At 34.9% G+C, this 20,078-nt stretch overlaps 1 protein-coding gene across 1 annotated transcript; it reads left to right on the top strand.

Annotated features, from left to right (window-relative positions):
- Positions 1-13,034: 13,034 nt before the first annotated feature.
- LOC118031882 (UDP-glycosyltransferase 92A1) lies at positions 13,035-14,932 on the top strand. Its single transcript, XM_035036401.2, has one exon. It carries the CDS (start codon positions 13,104-13,106, stop codon positions 14,637-14,639), a length of 1,536 nt encoding a protein of 511 aa, XP_034892292.1. The 5' UTR covers positions 13,035-13,103; the 3' UTR covers positions 14,640-14,932.
- The last annotated feature ends 5,146 nt before the right edge of the window (positions 14,933-20,078 follow it).

Raw genomic sequence — 20,078 nt, 5'->3', positions numbered from 1 at the left:
TTTTAAATGGGCATTGGACCCGTTGTGTGAACATGTTTCGGATGGATGCTGACACATTGAAGAGTTTGGCTTTTAAGTTGGAAACGATATACGGGTTGAAACCGTCTAGACAGATGAGTGTTATTGGGAAATTAGGAATGTTTCTCTACACTTTAGCTCTCGGTGCGTCGAATAAGGAAGTACAGGAGCATTTTCAGCATTCAGGTGAAACCATTTCCAGAAATTTCAACAAGGTTCTTCGTTCTGTGTGCTTGCTAGCAGCTGATTTAATAAGACCAGTAGATCCATAATTCACAACAACACCATTGAAAATTGAAATGAATCCGAGATACATGCCCTATTTCAGGGTAAGCAATACTATTTACAAGTAGTTAAATATTTCAAAAGGTTATAATCAAATATTTACGTGCAATTAAATTGATTCAGCAACAAATTTTTTGTTTTTGTAGAATTGCATTGGGGCGGATGATGGAACACATGTACGTGCATGTGTTTCACAAGAAAATCAAATACCATTTATTGGTAGAAAAGGTATACCGACGCAAAATATAATGGCAGCATGTAGCTTTGACATGCAATTTATATTTGTTTGGGCTGGGTGGGAAGGTAGTGCTCTTGATACAAGAATATTTTATGAGGCGATTGGAAATACAAACATACAATTTCCGCGGCCACCGGAAGGTAGATTTTCTTTTAAAAAAATATGTTTGTTGTTCAGCTGGTCTAATTTGTTTTCTATGAAGTTTTGTGTAAGCGTTAAACAATTCTGACATTTGTGCAGGGAAGTATTATCTCATTGATTCGGGATATCCGAATGAGTATGGTTATTTGGGTCCATTTAGAGGGGAAAGATTTCATCTTCCAGAATTTCATCGACGAGGACAACCCCGGAGTTGTGAGGAAGTATTTAACCGAGTACATTCATCATTACGATGTGTAATCGAACGTACATTTGGAGTGTGGAAGAAAACTTGGCGAATCTTGCAAACCATGCTTGAGTTTCCTTACAAATCACATGTTAAAATTGTTGTCGCATCAATGGCGCTGCACAACTATATTTGACGAAAGTTGGGCCAAAATGTTGCATTCAACAAGTTTGGTAGCCACCCTGATTTCGTTCCTCCAGATACTTTTCCCGATGTCGTTCCACAATCACAAACAAGTGCACACCAGAGGGCGTCATGTATGGATTATATTCGTGATGGCATTGCAAATAGTTTGATGGGGCAATAATGTTTAATTGTAATAACAAAGCATGCTTTTATTATTTTGCCGGTATTTATGTGGAAAAAATGTTTTATTTCCTCTTAACACAAAGAATTATTTTATTTATGTCATTTTTAGTCATTTTGGGTACAAAAGCAACCGCAACCACAGTTTAACCAAACATGTTTTCAACCACAATAAAGTCAAACCACACTTTTAACCAAACACTCAAAATATATACACAAACCACAAAAAAGTGCTTTTTAAAAAAATCACTTTTTTCCAACCGCCACCACAACAATTGCAGCAAAAACAAACACACTCTTAGAGTGGCCTAACCATCTCATGCATTTATTTCATATGCTTTTATATCCATTTAAACTTATGAATTTCTATTTGGTTATGTAATATTGTGGATCTCTTTCCTCCCTTTTTGATGTGCCAAAGGGGGAGCAAAATGGATTGTGATGCATGCATATTATTTTTTAAGTTCATTTATTATATGCAAGAATTTAATTATGGAAGTTGGCTTATTATATGCATGAATTTAATTATGGTATTTTTTGTTTTATTGATAGCATGTAATTGAGATTTTATGGTAGCATTTTTTATTTGTTGGCATATCTTTAAACATTGGTAGGGGGAGCTTCAAATATTTGAGATACATCTTGTTTGGGATTGGAGTATATTATTGGATAATATATCATCTTTATTTTCTTATTGCACAAATTTGTTTGTCATCATAAAAACAAAAAGAGAGATTGTTAGCCTAAAGGTCTTTTAACACCTATGGATTAATGATTTTGATGACAACAAAACATTAGTGAATTTAATATGTATGTCATAAGCTTGAATGTTGTAGAAATTTTCTATGTGAAATGGAAGCAATATGGACTCATTGGACGTGTTACTACCCAATTTTTTACCCATGTTTTGATAAAAAATTTTTTTTAAAAATTCAAAAATAGAGAAAAACAATGAAAATCCAAAAAATATGTTTTTTTAATATATTTTCGTCAATTTTAGCATCATCTCAAAAGAATTTAAATTTCAAAGATCTTGGGAACGCGTTTGAATTTTAACGTGTTATTTTTAAAAAATCACTGATTTTCCTCATTCGAGGCAATGTTGATAAGAAAAAATCAAAATTTACAAAAAAAAGAAGTTAAGGGACCAAGTTTGGAAACCTAACAATATTTTTTCCTATAAATACTGGTCTTTAACACACACAAAAGTAGGAGGGGGGCAATTTTGAAACAAAAAAAGAGAGACACAATAAACCCTAAAAAACCTATCTCTACCCACACCAGCCGCCCGACCCATTCGGTTGGCTGCTCTCTTTTCTCCAGCCAAAAAGCCATCGCCCCCCTTCTTTCTCTGGTCTCCCCTCCCAGACCCATACAGACCTGGCCACAACTCCCACCCTTCCTCTGATCTGCCTCCCACCAAAGACCAACCCCGAAACAACTATTAATTCAGCCTTACAGAGAGGCATCCCCATCTTCTTCCCACATTACCTCTCGTCTTCAACCTTCAGCAAAGAAACCTTCCCCTCAGTAGTGTCTTCTTCTCCTTCATACCACCAACGTCGGCCTCCACCAAACACCACAATAGCAGCCGATCTCCTCCCTCACAGCCCCAACATCATTTACTTTCCATCCCAGCCATTTCCTTCTCTCACCCAAACAACCCACAGTCTTCACCGTTAGCTGTATCAGCGTCTCCTCCATTCAGCACCGTAGACCATTTGGTCTTGTCGCCACCTGAAACAGAGACGATTGGGAAAGCAAAAGAAAAGAATAGATCTGCAGAGAGGGAAGCAGACCCAAAACAGAGAAGAAGAGAAAGAAAAAAAAAAGATTGAAAACAAAGAAAAAAAATTAAAACCAACTGGCTGCGGTGTTTTCGGTTGTTTTGCAAGTCACTGCTAGTGTAGGGAGATAGAGAAGAGGAAAATGTTCCCGATCCACCAGTTTTATTGCCAGTGGCGAAGGCATGTGGAGCAACATGCCACCACTGTTTCAGCACTATTCCTGCGGTTCTAGAAGGCTTCCCAGCACTGTTATGAATTTTTTAGGGGGTCTATTTTGTAATTTTTAAATTGTTTAGTGTAATTTTTTTTTAGTTGTTGAATTTTTATAATTTGTAGTGTGTATGTATGTAAAAAATAGGGGAAAAAAAGAAAAAATATAGTAAAAGTGAAGGTGTGTGTTGGTATTCGTTTTATGGATGTTTTATTTATTCATTTTATTTTATTTTATGATAAAATCAAAAAGGAAAAAGAAGAATTTAATATTTTGATTTGCTCACGATAAAGGATTACGAACTTATATGTAAGTTGTATTTCTAATATTCGATGAAAAGATAAATTTTTTAAAAACTTCTTTAACACATCAAAGCCACGAAGCAGCTTACCTCAGGTAAGGTGCGTTAGGGGTGCTAATACCTTCTCTAACCACAACCAGTCCCTTACCCATGAATCTCTAACAAGACCACCACACCTGGGTTTCCTAGTAGCCCTCAATTAAATACTAGGTGGTGACTTCCAAGAACCAATCAAGCAAACAAAACATAACAAAAAATCGCCAGTCAACGTCGCGCGGCTGACATACGACAGAATGGCGACTCCGCTGGGGAAGGTACTGTTTCTGACAAAATTGGACTAAGCTTTGTGTATTTGATGTGTTTATGTTTTTTCTTTTTTGTCTATTTTTTGTTAATGTATTTTTCATGCATTTTGTAGAATTGTTTCATGCATCACATGTCTTTATTTTTGAAAGCACACACAAGCTTTTAGATTAGTGGGGATTTAGCGATCTGCCCTATAACTATTGGTCAAGGTTCAGATGATTGAAACACCCAACTCATATCTGAGTGCCTTCTTGGTAATGGTGGGTATACGTACCTTAACCATTTCTTGCAACGCCCCTATATTGTCTTTATGAAGATCATCACTGAGCAGATATAAGACCCTTTTGAGACCAGATAGAAAACCTACCCATGTTCACATAATGAATAGAACTTGTCCTTAGGTTGTATGTGCTATTTTTTTTTTTTTTTCATCAGGGCAAACCCTTTTTGAAGCATCTTGAACTCAAGACTTGTAGGTGACACAATGGTCGTCACTCAAAAATTTTTCATTGTAGAGCTTAGGCAAGAATCACGATCCTTATATCATCATACAAGAGTTACAACCATATGTCACCCCTCAAAGGGCGAGTTCATCATATAGATTACATGCTCATACATTTATCATGCATGCACCGGGATGAAAAGTAGGTTCCCTCACCTGAGATCTACTATATTGGACTGAGAAAAGTTGGAAAATAAAGAATGGGTCCGATAAGGCTCTTTGTCAAAAGGAAATTGAGAGCATCAAATGTGAAGTAACTATACTCTTTGATCTGTTTGAACAAGTGTTGAACTTCAAGAGTGAAAATTGAATGTCTGCACAGCCTCCTGTAGAAGCACTGTCAATCCATGTCCCACACAAGAAAAATATAATTGACTTTTCTCCACAGCACTCTATCAGTAGATGCCATAAACACTGAAGTGGCACCACTTCTCCTTCATTTTAGTCATGAAAAGCATCAACGCCTTCAATAATCAATGAAAGATAATCTCTTTTCTTGTTTAATTGCACTGTTAATTGTTCGCCGACTCCATATTTTTCAATGGCATCCAATAGCTATCAGCTTTTCACGCCATAAGCAGAGGCCTTCTTTCTTGCCATATCTGCTGTGAACTCCATTCCAATCCAGCAACACAGGATGTTGGTATGAAAAACATGGCTTTACATTGAACTTCAATGTAGCAGACCTCTCTCAACAGAGATCTATTTGTGGATCTGCCAGTGAGGAATCCAAGAAGGAATGAAGTAGTTTAAGATCATTTTCTCCTTACCAGTGTTAGAATTAAAACACAGAAGTAGCGAGAAGAGACATGACTAAACTGAAAAATATGAAGAAGACTGAAACTTTAATAAAGCAGAACTCCCTTTTTGGTGCTTGTTTGTTACACCACCAGTGAGGAATTAAAGAGGAGAATAAGAGTTTAGATTCATTAGTTTCTCTTATAGTAGAGACAATACATGATTCCATATGTTGGCAGCGGTGGTGCTGCGTGCTACCAAGATTACCTAGCTGTTGGGAGGTTCCAAAAAATCCCTCAGACAACCATAACAACATTGCGAGATTGACATAATGCGGCTGTGAGGATTGCCGAAGGAATTAAGCAAGCTATGAAGATGGAAAATATTGAAGGTTATATCATGGGTGCCAGAACAATGATGAGAGTTGAGTCAGAAGATGATCCTGAAAGGGGTATAATCCAGACAAGAGATATGAAAATATCATGGTGGGGGTCTTGGACCATTCATTTGAGTAGTTTTGCAAAATTTTTAAGAATCGAGATCGGATGATGGTGAGCAGGAAGCAAGTTGAGTTTGTGAAAGATGATATCATCAACCGTATTGTCACAGAACATCCTCAGATTGACAAAAGATCGAAAATGCCTTGGCCAAGCACAAATATTGCTAGAAAAGTTGATCCAAGAATGGTGTTGAATTGTCAATCATTTTGTTATGGATTTTTTCCCTTCTGCATTTTGTTTTGGGATCACACCTCAACCTTGAACGAAACATGTCTTTTCTTTGTCTTCCTGTTGTTTTGAAAATCAAGAGATGTTTTTTTTTCAAAGGACCAGTATTTTGACAAAATATTTTTGATCAAACTCCAACATGAAAAAATAAGGCTAGCCAATCCTAAAATGGTTAAAAAGTGTTTGATTGCAGAAATGACTCGATATTTGTTAAAATGACAAGATAAACAATAGGAGGTGACCAGACAAATTTTGAATTCACAGTTGAAATTAAACCAATACCATGTAGCTAAATTTTAGCAAGTATGCATAATGACATGTAATGGATTCAGTAGTTATGGACTCGTGAATCATGATTCTTACAAGTCCAAATCATTACACTGGATGAGATCAAAATTTATCGGTTTCTAACTAACCTTGCTTGAAATGAGAAAAGGCCATTCTTGTTCATCCCTTCACTTTCTAAAGATATATATCCCTTACAATCTATTTGAGCCTGATATAATATTTCTTTTTTAAAAGAAACCCTGACTAGGATCACACCCCACACTAGGGCAAATAAAGATATTTTTTTTAGTAAAGATGAAGACAATGTGTTAGAATCAATGGATAAGGGGAAGTCTAAGAAGAAAAATCCAACAATTGAGAAAAGACTAAAAGAAAAAAAAACAGAGACTGGGGCATGTAAGAAAACTTTGAGGAAGGCTATGAGAAAAAAGAAAGAAAATATAATATATATAGTATATAGTAAAAATTGCAAACACTTAAAGGCAAGTCAAAGATTAAGGAAGAAGAAGCCTATTCTAGCCTAGGAAGGGCAAACGAAGTTTCAATCAAAGAAAGAGACAATGAATACCAAAAGTCAATACCAGAAAAAAAAAATTACTAAGTTGCAACGGTGTCTTTTTGGAAATCAATGATAAAGTCTCTAATGATTAGATTGATTATTCATCAAAGAAGAAGTTGAATTTGCTTTATGACCATCTTAAGAGAATTCTGACCTTTGAGGTTAACAAGGTTATATGTCACTTTCTCTACAAAGACAACAAGAGAAGAAAGTTGATGAATAGTTGATTTGATCCTAGGTCCTTAAAACCCTCAAACACCTTTTGAGCCTGTGAATTTCCTTTCTTTCTAACCATGAACCATAACCTGCATTACGTACTTTAAAAGCCATTTTCGATCAAGTAAGCAATCTGAACCCATAAATGGCGCTCTCAAAACTGGAAGAGCTTTTCTATAGGGGCTCGTGACTTCATGAATTAAGCTATTGATTATTATGCATGTTGATAAAATTGGTGCTAAGAAAAGAAAACAATCTTTCTTGATAAGTCCTCAAGTTTTGACTTGAGCCTTTTTGTTTTCTTTGAAATTTACAGAAGGTCACCTTATTCATAGACCATCAAATGATATACCCAAGATCAAATATTGAAAACTGACACAAAGAACCATGGAAAAAGCCATTTTAATCTTACAACGGGTCAATTTCTGTTTTCGAAATACAAGACGATTAAAGGAATATATTGAATGACGTGTGCTTGGGTTTTTGACCAAGAAAGCATGATTTTCGAAAGATCTTTTCCAAAACTAATATCTCTCTAATTTCATTTCAACAATTAGACTTGAATAGACATGAAATTTAAAATATGAGATTTGATTCCAGAACAAAGAAGAACATCGATTGAGTTTGTGAAATACTCGACAAAAATAACATCAACTCTTCTCAACACTCTTTGAAAAGTTGAGCCACCTGGGGGCAATACAATAAACCCTAAAAAGAAAAAAAACCAGCAGTATTCAGATCAGCTGGGGGGCAATGAAAGATGATTAAATGATGAATCAATAAACTAATGATAATGGTGTTCAAAGAAAGATAATTAGATGAATGAGCACATTCAGATCACACCAGGGGCAATATTGTTCAAAAACATTCCATGATCTAGTGAACTCAAGCAGCAATTGAAAACAACACTGCACTTGAGGGAAAACTTCGTATCTTCATCTTGGGGTTACCCTTTGAAATATGGCTATGAAAGATGTTATCGCACAGTTGCATTTAAATGAATATCAGAAAGATGCACACCACCAAAACTGACTATAGGACCATCTGTTTTAAAGCTTAAAGGTGCACTTCATCGCATGAATATTGGTGAACATCATTGATGCTGCTAATGCATTTCTTTTCACAATCAGATTCGATAAGATGAGAGAACTCCATGGAGAAGAACATTGAGCTTACAACGATGGGCCTTCTACTGTAAGCTATGAGATGCATGTCTGGACGACTAGATAGTTTCCAAAAAGACTAATGATAACATATATTTGAAGAGTATTGTTTTAGCTTGAGGCAAGTTTATGACTGATTGACAATCTTGATGAGTGTTGGCACTATGCGCACAATCAATGAGAGAATAATTCTCAAGATAATCCAAAAGATGAATGATCGGTTAAGCTCATTCATGATGAATCAAGCAACACCATAATTGGGGGCACACTCATGCTTGATAAACAACAAGAGGAGTAATCATCGTGGATAGCCCAGGATAGGCACGACACTTACAGCTCAGTGGATGGCTAGCACACGAATAAGCCGGTAAATTAGAAGGACAAAGAAGGCTTTGGAATGCAAACGAAGGCACCTTATGACGATGGAGCATCAAAGAAAGGAGACCTATATTCCAAATTAGGTAAGAAAGCATGCATGTCATCTAGCCTCAAAACATTTCACAATTCTTTTTGAATTGTTATAGGAAAAATCCTCAATGAGGTCCAGCAAGATTGTGGAAAAAAAAAAAAAAGCATTGTGTTGATGATAACAAAGAATCAGTTTTGATCGTGGAAAAAAAGAAGATGAGATGAACCCTACCATTAGGAAAATCTCAAAGAAAAGAAAAGATCAACCCTGCAATCAGGAAGCCCCGAGTTTTCAAATCCTACGATCAGGAATTATCAGGAAGCACCAAGTTTTCCAGCCCTTCTCCTGTCATCCCTTCATGACTTTGCCAGGTAAGTCCTATTTTTCACACTTGTCAAACCATAATCTTTCATTTGGGTTGATCACTCATAACAATGAGACCACTTTATATTTTTTTTCATCTTCCACCTGGGTAGGTTACCCTTCAGAATGAGACCGTTTTTCATATTTTTCTACCTGAGTAGGTCACCCATTATAATGAGACCACACTTCACATTTTTTTTCCATCTGGGTAAGTCACCCATTACAATGAGACCACACTTCAAATTTTTTTCATCTTCCATTTGGGTAGGTCACCCATCATAATGAGACCGTTTTTCACATTCTTTCATCTGGGTAGATCACCCATTACAATGAGACCACTTTTTACACATTATTTTTTTTTTGGTTAAATGAGGTCACCAGATGGGATCTCATGTAGCTTTGGTTAAAGAAAATCGCCAGCTGGAATTTTAGGTTGACCGAGCTGCACACATTCTTTGGTTTTGGTTTAATGAGGTCGCCAAATGGGATCTCATGTAGCTTTGGTTAAAGGGAATCGCCAGATAGGATTTCAGGTTGACCGAGCCCACATATTTTTTGGTTTTAGTTAAATGAAGTTGCCAAATGGGATCTCAGGTAGCTTTGGTTAAAGGGAATTGCCAGATGGGATTTCAAGTTTACCGAGCTACACATATTTTTTTTGTTCTAGTTGAATGAGGTTGCCAGATGGGATCTCGAGTAGCTTTGGTTAAAAGGAATTGCTAGATGGGATTTTAAGTTGACCGAGTTGCACACATTCTTTGGTTTGGTTTAATAAGGTCACCAAATGAGATCTCATGTAGCTTTGGTTAAAGGGAATCACCAGATGGAATTTCAGATTGACTAAGTTACACACATTTCTTTGGTTCTAGTTATAAAAGAGGTCGCTAGATGGGATTTCAGTTAGCTTTGGTTAAAGGGAATCGCCAGATGGGATTTTAGGTTGATAGAGCTACAAATGTTTTTGGGTTTGCTTAAATGAGGTCGCCAGATGGGATCTTAGGTTAACGGGGAAAAAAATGAGAGAAAAAAAAACAGAGAGAGAAAGAGAGAAAGAAAGAAAGAAAGAAAAGAAAAAGGAAAAAGTGAAGTCTTTAGATTAATGGATATTGAGCGCAAGTTAAGAAGACAGGAAGACAAGTTTTCTTTACAAAGCTATGCAAAACATTGAGGAGTTTTGCTTCGTAAGCATTGTAAAAAGGGGGCAGCTGTTGCTACCTAATTTTTGACCCATGTTTTGATAAATTCTCAAAAAAATCCAAAATTAGAGAAAAACAACGAAAATCCAAAAAATATGTGTTTTTAATATATTTTCATCATTTTTAACATCGTCTTAAAATAATTTAAATTTCAAAAGATCTTGGGAACACGTTCGACTTTTAACGCGTTATTTTTAAAAAATCATTGATTTTCCTTATTCGAGGCAATGTTGATAAGAAAAAATCAAAATTTACAAAAAAAGAAGTTGAGGGACCAAGTTTGGAAACCTAACAATATTTTTGCCTATAAATACTGGTCTTCAACACACACAAAAGTGGGAGGGGGGCAATTTTGAAACAAAAAAAGAGAGACACAATAAACCCTAAAAAACCTATCTTTACCCACACTAGCCACCCTGGCCACTCTCTTTTCTCCAACCAAAGCCACCGCCCCCCTTCTTCCTCTGGTCTCCCCTCCCAGACCCATACAGACCCAGCCACAACTCCATCCCTTTCTCCGATCTGCCTCCCACCGAATACTAACCCCGAAACAGCTGTTAATTCAGCCTTACAAAGAGGCGTCCCCTTCTCCTTCCCACATTACCTCTCATCTTCAACCTTCAGCATCAAAGCCTTCCCCTCAGCAGCGTCTTCTTCTCCTTCAGACCATCAATGTCGTCCTCCACCAAGCACCACAACATATCCGAGCTCCTCCCTCACAGCCGCAACATCATTTCCTCTCATCCCAGTTGTTTCCTTCTGTCACCCAAACAACCCACAAACACACGGTCTTCACCGTCAGCTGTATCAGGGTCTCCTCCATCCAGCACCGACCAGACTCGACAAAAGCCTAGTCGCCAGCGACCCCTTGGTCTTGCCGCCACCTAAAACAGAGAGGATTGGGAAAGCAAAAGAAAAGAACAAATCTGCAGAGAGGGAAGTAGACCCAAAACGGAGAAGAAGAGAAAGAAAAATAGATTGAAAACAAAGAAAAAAAATTAAAATCAATTGCCTGTGGTGTTTTCGATTGTTTTGCAGGTCACCGCTGGAGTAGGGAGACAGAGAAGAGGAAAACGTTTCCGATCCACCAATTTTATTGCCTTTATCGGCGGCGGCGGCGTGTGGAGCAACGCACCACCACTGTTCCTGCAGTTCCAGAAGGCTTCCCAGCACTGTTATGGATTTTTTGGGGGGTCTATTTTGTAATTTTTAAATTTTTTAATGTAATTTTTGTTTAGTTGTTGAATTTTTATAATTTGTAGTGTGTATGTATGTAAAAAAAAACATATAGTAAAAGTGAAGGTGTGTGTTTGTATACGTTTTATGGAAGTTTTATTTATTCATTTTATTTTATTTTATGATAAAATCGCAAAGGCAAAAGAAGAATTTAATATTTTGATTTGCTCACAATAAAGCATTACGAACTTATACGTAAGTCGTATTTCTAATATTCGATGAAAAAACAAAATTTTTAAAACTTCTTTAACACATCAAAACCACGAAGCAGCTTACCTCAGGTAGGGTGCGTTAGGGATGCTAATATCTTCCCTAACCACAACCAATCCCTTACCCGTGAATCTCTAACAAGACCAGCACACCCGGGTTTCCTATTCCCTCAATTAAATACTTGGTGGCAACTCCCAAGAACCAATCAAGCAAACAAAACATAACGAAAAATCACCAACGGACGCCACACAGGTGACGTGCGACAAGACACCACGCAGGTGACGTGCGACGGGACGCAAACTTGACTTGAAGATACTTAAATATAATTTCATGTCATCAAGTCCTTATAGGATTTAATTTGGCATCACAAAAATAAATTTTCATTGCTGAATTTATTATCCAAAAAAATAATTTCATTTCTGAAATTAATACATAGTAAAAAACACCTCATGAAATTTTTTTATTATTATATATTTTGGTATTATCACTCAAAATCCTTTTAAATGGATAACATAAACTTGGTCAAATGATTTCTCAAACTTTGATTACACTAAAAGTCTATTGTCCTTTTTTAACCCAGTGGTAAACTTATTTTACACACATGAATCTTGTAATAAATTTTTTTTCTTCCAAAAATAGGTTATAGCCATTTTTAATAAAATTGAAAAACACTTTGAAAGTTCAAAACATCTAACTCCATTTTTATTAGTATGTGTAATGGCCATGTGTTGATTTTTCACATATAATTACCACTTTTTCACTTTATATGAACAACCTTACAAAACTTATGCTTTCTAACTATCTAATCTAAAAGCATTTATTATTTTCATAATCTTCTCAAATTTTTAAACTCTATTTGCATCAATCTTCTCTTTCATATTCTTGAGTTGTATTATATTTCATAAAGACTTGAGTTTAATCTATTGTGACATTGTCTTTATTAATTATAAAGTGTGAAAAACCCTTGTTATAGAAAAATCTATTATAAAAGTGTAAGCAGCACTTGAACCATTTAGAAAAATATTTGGTTGTGAGTCATTAGAAAGTTAAGATCTTGATATTTAAAAAAGATTGTGAGTGAAAAGTTTTTTAAGATGTGAAAAGATTAATATATTAGTAAGATAATGAATACTTGAACAATGGTTTAAGAAATAAAGTTGGTGATTACCTGAGCTACTAAAACTTTTGTATGTGTCTCTTCATCTTTATCTAATTTTATTTTTGTCATTCATATATATGATATTTATTGCCAAATTTTTAAGAGTTACAAGGATTGATTTTTAAAGTATCCAATCTTCAATGAAGACTTAATAATTCACATCATTTTTAGATGTTATTTTAGACTTTTATTACCAAACATTAAAAAAGAATTCACTTTCTCAAAATTTATTTTTCTAAAATTTACTTTCTAAAAAATACTATTTTGCAGCAAATAAACTGCGCTAAAATATAACTGGACCAAGTGATTTTTCTAGTTCTTAAATCAGTATCTCGTTTTAGTTTTTGAAGTTAATTTCTTGTCAACAGCACCTCTAATGACAGCCATCACTTTCCTTCAACGGTCCCTTATAAGGAGGCCAACACTCTTCTCCCATCTCAGTGTAGATCCAGTTCTTGAGCCAAATTCAGTTTGAGCACAAACCTCAACAAAATAATTAATGGCGTCTAAATCTAATGAACAGATAGTGATGCTCCCGTTTTTGGCTCATGGCCATCTCATACCTTTTCTTGCTCTTGCAAGACAAATCCATCAAGCAACTGGTTTCAAAATATCCATTGCAAGCACCCCTCTTAACATCCAGTACCTTTCTTCCACCTTCAACTCCTCATCCGATGAACCAGAAAATGACCATATCCACCTCCTTGAGCTACCTTTTTGCAGTACTGATAATGACTTGCCTCCAAACACTGAAAACTCCGAGAACTTGTCTCTGGATTCGATTGGCAAACTTCTCTCTGCATCACTAAGTCTTAGGAAACCATTTCACAGCCTTGTATCTGATATTGCAGCTAAACAAGGTCACCCCCCACTTTGTATAATATCAGATGTTTTCCTTGGATGGGCAACTGAAGTTGCGAGCAGTCTGGGGACTGTGAATGTCACTTTCGCTACAAGTGGTGCTTATGGAACCTTGGCTTCCTCATCTCTTTGGCTCAATCTTCCTCATCGAGGTAGAAGTGATTCTGATGAGTTCCATTTGCCGGGATTTCCTGATAGCTGTCGCTTTCACATCAATCAGTTGCATCATTTCTTAAGAAATGCTGATGGCACTGATTCTTGGTCTAAGTTTTTTCAGTCACAGTTCTCACTTTCAATGCAATCTTTTGGGTGGTTGTGCAATACAGCTGAGGAATTTGAGCCTGGAGGATTGGAATGGTTGAGGAACTTTGTCAAACTTCCTGTCTGGGCTATAGGGCCTCTTCTGCCACCAATTGTGCTCAAGAATGATTATTCTTCTTTATCTGTAGCTGCATCAGGTATAAGCACAAGACGAGCTGGTAAAAAACTAGAGATTTCTATTGAGAAATGCATGGAATGGCTTGAATCGCACAGTCCAGCTTCGGTGCTCTATATTTCTTTTGGTTCTCAAAACAGGACAAGTCCCTCCCAGATGATGGAGTTAGCCATTGGCTTGGAAGAGAGTGCGAAACCTTTCATCTGGGTCATCAGGCCTCCTGTTGGTTTTGAACCAAAAAGTGAATTTAGAGCAGAATACCTCCCAGAAGGATTTGAAGAAAGAATGGAGAAAAGAAAACAAGGTTTGTTGGTGAGGAACTGGGCGCCTCAATTGGAGATTTTGTCACACAAGTCCACAGGAGCATTCCTAAGCCACTGTGGGTGGAATTCAGTGTTGGAAAGCTTGAGCCAAGCTGTGCCAATTATAGGATGGCCTTTGGCCGCTGAACAGGCCTATAATTCCAAAATGCTGGTGGAGGAGATGGGTGTGAGTGTGGAGCTGACAAGAGGAGTGCAGGGCAGCATAGATTCGAAGGAGGTGAAGAGAGTGATAGGGTTGGTGATGGCCAAGAAAGGGAAGGGAGGTGATCTGAGGAGCAAGGCAATGGTGATTAAAGAACAGTTGAGGGCATCAGTGAGAGATGAAGGAGAAGACAAAGGATCTTCTGTTAAAGCTCTGAATGATCTTATCAAGACCCTTCAATCAAAAGGGCAGACGATTAATAGTATCAGTTAACCGCATGATTGATCCTTTGTAATGAGGATTAATTAAGATGATAAACCTTCTTGTTTGTTGTTATTGCTTGCTTCAGTTTTACTATGTTCTTTATTCCTTCTGTTACCAAGTATTGGAGCAAATTGATAATAATCATATGTTTTTTATTCCCTCTGTTACCAAGTTGGAGCAAATATAATTTCAAGCTGGCATATATAAAAAAATTAAAAAAAAAATGTTGGATTATTTACAGGATTATATTTGCTCATTTTCTTCATTTTGCTTCTTCTAAAAATTATATTTTACGTCATAAAGTTTATAATTTTACAACTCTTTACATCCTTACAATGACATATAAAAAAAAATCAACAACAAATATTGAATTATTTATAAAAGTGTTATCATATTTCATTTAATGATTAAAAAGCCTTGCAATATTAATATTATAACTTTTCCATTCAACTAAACAAAAACCATAGACACCATGGATGAGTTCTTCTTCCTCCATTTTCTTTTCAATCTCCAGCAAGTTCACATGAAATAATTGAAACCATTATTTTTATTTTTTTCTCTTTTAAATCTCCAGCAAGCCTAAAAGGGAGAAAGCATAGATCACAAAATCACTAGTTTTAGCCGAACACCACCATAGATCCAAGACAACGGCATAAACCATAGTTATTAAAATTAGACCGGGCCGGTAGATCGGCTTGGAACCTGCTCGACCCGATAGTTGGACTGGTCCAAGTAAGGCAAAATACCGGGATAAGAAAAAACCCGGCAAAACATAGTTGACCTGTCGGGTTGACTCGTGACCCGGGCGACCCGGCAAAACCTGGTTGAAATCTAGTTTTTTTTTTCAAATGTTTTTTTCCTAGCCAAAATTCCCATATATATTAGTTAACTCTTTTCAAAGTTCACTATTTAAATATTAGAATAAAGTTTTATTTTTTTACTGTGGGATTTAAAGCACTTTAATATATATACTTTATATTTACAAGAAAAAAGTTATGTTTTTTTAATGTGAAATAAAAAACATTTTTAATTTGAATATTTCAACTTAAAAAGATAACATACTAACATAGTATATTTTCAAAGTGGGATACAAATCCTTTAGAAATAATTTTTTAAACTTTATTATTTACAAAATGTATAACATATATTCACATGGATTGTTTATTAATTTTTTCATATGAAATATTAGAACTTCAAATATATTTATTTATTTATTTTTCTGGATTGATTCGGATCAATTTCTGATCGGGCTTGATAACTATGACATAAACATTCAAAGAAAAAAGAAGTAGAAAATGAAGTCGTTTTAAGAAAAATGAACAAAAAAACCTTGCTCTTGCTCTTGTTTCAAATAGTGGGAGAGAGTCATTTTTTTCTCATCTCTCTCTTACACGCAAACAGATTACGTTCCAAAATCTAATTTCTTGATCCGGTTGTGCACAAATCTTGTAACTTAACAAATGCTAGAAAGTAGAAACCCTAAGACCAATAGCATGGACTTCTTCCCTTGCTACTTCTATTGTTTAGAAATCAAAATTGACGAGACAAATTATAACATTGATGTTTTTGATATATTATATATGAGAGGATTTTGATTTTTTTTTTATGGGAGTTTAAAAACTAAATTGATTCATAAAATGTAATTTTCAAAATAAAAAAAAATAAAATTTATGGAATTGAGTGGCCGTTTGTTTACGCGGCTGCGGCAACTTTTAAAGCAAACTGCAGATGTTTGTTATTTGGTAATGCAGAACCACATTTTACTATTCACTTAAATTTAAATAAAACATGCGGACGCAGTGGAGAGTGACTCCACTGTTCACGTGAACAGTGGAGTCACTCTACACAGTTCCGGTCGGACCAGGTCCTGTCCAAAGTTAAATGTATTGAATCGGGTTCGACCTAGTTAAAAAAAAAAAATCAATTTTTAATTTTATTTTTAATTGTGTTTTATTCAATAAAAAATTATTGAATTATTTATAACATGTATAACATATATTCACATGGATTGTTTATTAATTTTTTTATATGAAATATTAAAACTTCAAATATATTTTTTTATTTATTTTTCTGGGTTGATTCGGATCAATTCCTGATCGGTTTGATAACTATGACATAAACATTCAAAGAAAAAAGAAGTAGAAAATGAAGTCATTTTAAGAAAAATGAACAAAAAACCTTGCTCTTGATGCTCTTGTTTCAAATAGTGGGAGAGAGTCATTTTTTTCTCATCTCTCTCTTACACGCAAACAGATTACGTTCCAAAATCTAATTTCTTGATCCGGTTGTGCACAAATCTTGTAACTTAACAAATGCTAGAAAGTAGAAATCCTAAGACCAATAGCATGGACTTCTTCCCTTGCTACTTCTATTGTTTAGAAATCAAAATTGACGAGACAAATTATAACATTGATGTTTTTGATATATTATATATGAGAGGATTTTGATTTTTTTTTATGGGAGTTTAAAAACTAAATTGATTCATAAAATGTAATTTTCAAAATAAAAAAAAAAAAAATTTATGGAATTGAGTGGCCGTTTGTTTACGCGGCTGCGGCAACTTTTAAAGCAAACTGCAGATGTTTGTTATTTGGTAATGCAGAACCACATTTTACTATTCACTTAAATTTAAATAAAACATGCGGCTGCAGTGGAGAGTGACTCCACTGTTCACCGTGAACAGTGGAGTCACTCTACACAGTTCCGGTCGGACCAGGTCCTGTCCAAAGTTAAATGTATTGAATCGGGTTCGACCTAGTTAAAAAAAAAAATCAATTTTTTAATTTTATTTTTTAATTGTGTTTTATTCAATAAAAAATTATCCTTTGAATTATTTATAACATGTATAACATATATTCACATGGATTGTTTATTAATTTTTTTATATGAAATATTAAAACTTCAAATATATTTTTTTATTTATTTTTCTGGGTTGATTCGGATCAATTCCTGATCGGGTTTGATAACTATGACATAAACATTCAAAGAAAAAAGAAGTAGAAAATGAAGTCATTTTAAGAAAAATGAACAAAAAACCTTGCTCTTGATGCTCTTGTTTCAAATAGTGGGAGAGAGTCATTTTTTTCTCATCTCTCTCTTACACGCAAACAGATTACGTTCCAAAATCTAATTTCTTGATCCGGTTGTGCACAAATCTTGTAACTTAACAAATGCTAGAAAGTAGAAATCCTAAGACCAATAGCATGGACTTCTTCTCTTGCTACTTCTATTGTTTAGAAATCAAAATTGACGAGACAAATTATAACATTGATGTTTTTGATATATTATATATGAGAGTATTTTGATTTTTTTTTATGGGAGTTTAAAAACTAAATTGATTCATAAAATGTAATTTTCAAAATAAAATAATAAAAAAATAAAATGTATGGAATTGAGTGGCCGTTTGTTTACGCGATTGCAGCAGCTTTTAAGGCAAACCGTAGATGTTTGTTATTTGGTAATGCAAAACCACAGTCTACTATTCACTTAAATTTAAATAAAACATGTGGATGCAGTGGAGAGTGACTGCACTTTTTATGTGAACATAGTTGAAATTTTACTAGATCTGGTCCGATCGGAATTGTGAGAGTGACTCAACTTTTCATGTGAATAATAGAGTCACTCTTCACAATTTTGGTAGGACAGAATCCGGTAAAATTTCAGCTATCTACTTAAATGAGAAAGCAACCATAGGCAGCTTCATTTGCTGACACTGCCCCCAAGTCCTTTCATCTTAGCATTTTTTCATGAACACGCATTGGACAGCTTTTATGTCCTTTTAACTTGAAGTGTTGGGTAGAAAGGGAAAAAACAGCTTTAAGAAATCTACGTAAACTAATTAAATTTTAAAATTATTTTTTTAAAATTGATTAATTTAAATTTTATAAATTTTAAAATCATTAAAAATTTACACGATCAAGAAACTAATCGATATATACATAAACTAGTCTAAATATATACAATTATTAAAATAAAATAAAAATTAACTTGAAATTCACGACTAAATCAACCTAAGTTTGGAACAATCCAGTAAAAATTATTGAAATTTTAAAAAATAAAATTTCAAAACAGCTTTATTATAATTTTTTAAAAAAAAATATTACCTCAATCTATTTAACAGACAGGAGCTATTACAAATTTATAATAATGAAACAGCCATCATGCTCCTCCAAGATTGTCCCCAACTGGCTTGCATAGATATAGAAAAATGATCTGAATTTTGACTAATATTTAACAAATGCGTTTGAATGGGAGAGTTCACACCAATTCTCTGATGGATGCATGTGAGACAGGTGATTAAAAGATTAGGCAAAATAATGTAGAGTCTTTTTACCTTTGATGAAATGAGTTATATGGTGACGGTTTTTTTTTCCCCTTAAACATGCATAAAATTGCAGATAGAATTTTGTCTAGATTTTTTTGAACGTGTTGATTTTTTTTTTTTTTTTTGAGTGATTTTGAGATTCATAAGTGGTTTATAGAGGTTTTTATAGTATTTATAATATATTTTTTGGTGAAAATTGATTGAAAAAAAAAGGTTTTTAGGCCAAAATCCCCTCCCTCAATTTATTATCTACCATAGTGTTGGCTGGATTTTAAGCAGTGTCTAATGGATAACAGGTAACCTATCGTTGCAGGTGTTACAACTCAAATTTTGATTTCTATTTTATTTTTTAATAAAAAGAAAATGAAATGAAAAAATTTAAATAAATGAAAAAAATCAAAATTTAGGTCAAGATAACACAAATTAGAAGTTGTGAGGGTTTAATCTAGGTGGAATTATAACTTTGAAAGTTAATTTTGAAAGAAATTAAAAGAATTAACAAGTTTGAGGATTCAATTAGGTTTAATTAATGATACCAAAAATTTAATTGAAGAATTAATAAGTTTGGATGCTTAATTGAGCTTAGATTCAGTTTAATTAATGAAATTAGAGTTTAATTGAAAAATTATTACATTTCAGAGCTGATTTATGTCAACATTGCAAGAGATTAAAGTTCAAAGATCGTTTTGTAAAAGGTACCGCAATATAGGGGTTAATTATAATTTGGCACAGGCTTCCGATTCAAACATGTTTCAAACTTAGAGGACCCAAATGAAAAATAGCCGCCCCACCCCAGAAACGGCGCCGTTTTTCATTTCTATTCACCGTCCTCTTCCTCTGAAAATTGAAGAAGCTCCCTGCAACAGGAAATTGACGATCATCCCAGGCAACCCACAAGCGCAAGGCAATCCCAACTGTTTTCTCAGGTCCTCCCCCACGAGACGCCATTAGAGACGTGAAGAAAGCCACAACCAAGAGCCCTGCAATGGCAGGACTCCTGGAATCAGAGACCCGGCAGAATACTAACACCCCAGCAAGACTCATCCTCCCTCCAGGGAGGAAGAGACGTGCTGGGGAACAACCAGCCACTATGGCCCTATAAAAGGGAGCCAACGAAAATTCAA

The sequence above is a fragment of the Populus alba genome, chromosome 17 (genome assembly GCF_005239225.2).
Source record: "Populus alba chromosome 17, ASM523922v2, whole genome shotgun sequence".
In the NCBI taxonomy this organism is placed as follows: Eukaryota; Viridiplantae; Streptophyta; class Magnoliopsida; order Malpighiales; family Salicaceae; genus Populus; species Populus alba.
This window is presented reverse-complemented; position numbering and strand designations above follow the sequence as displayed.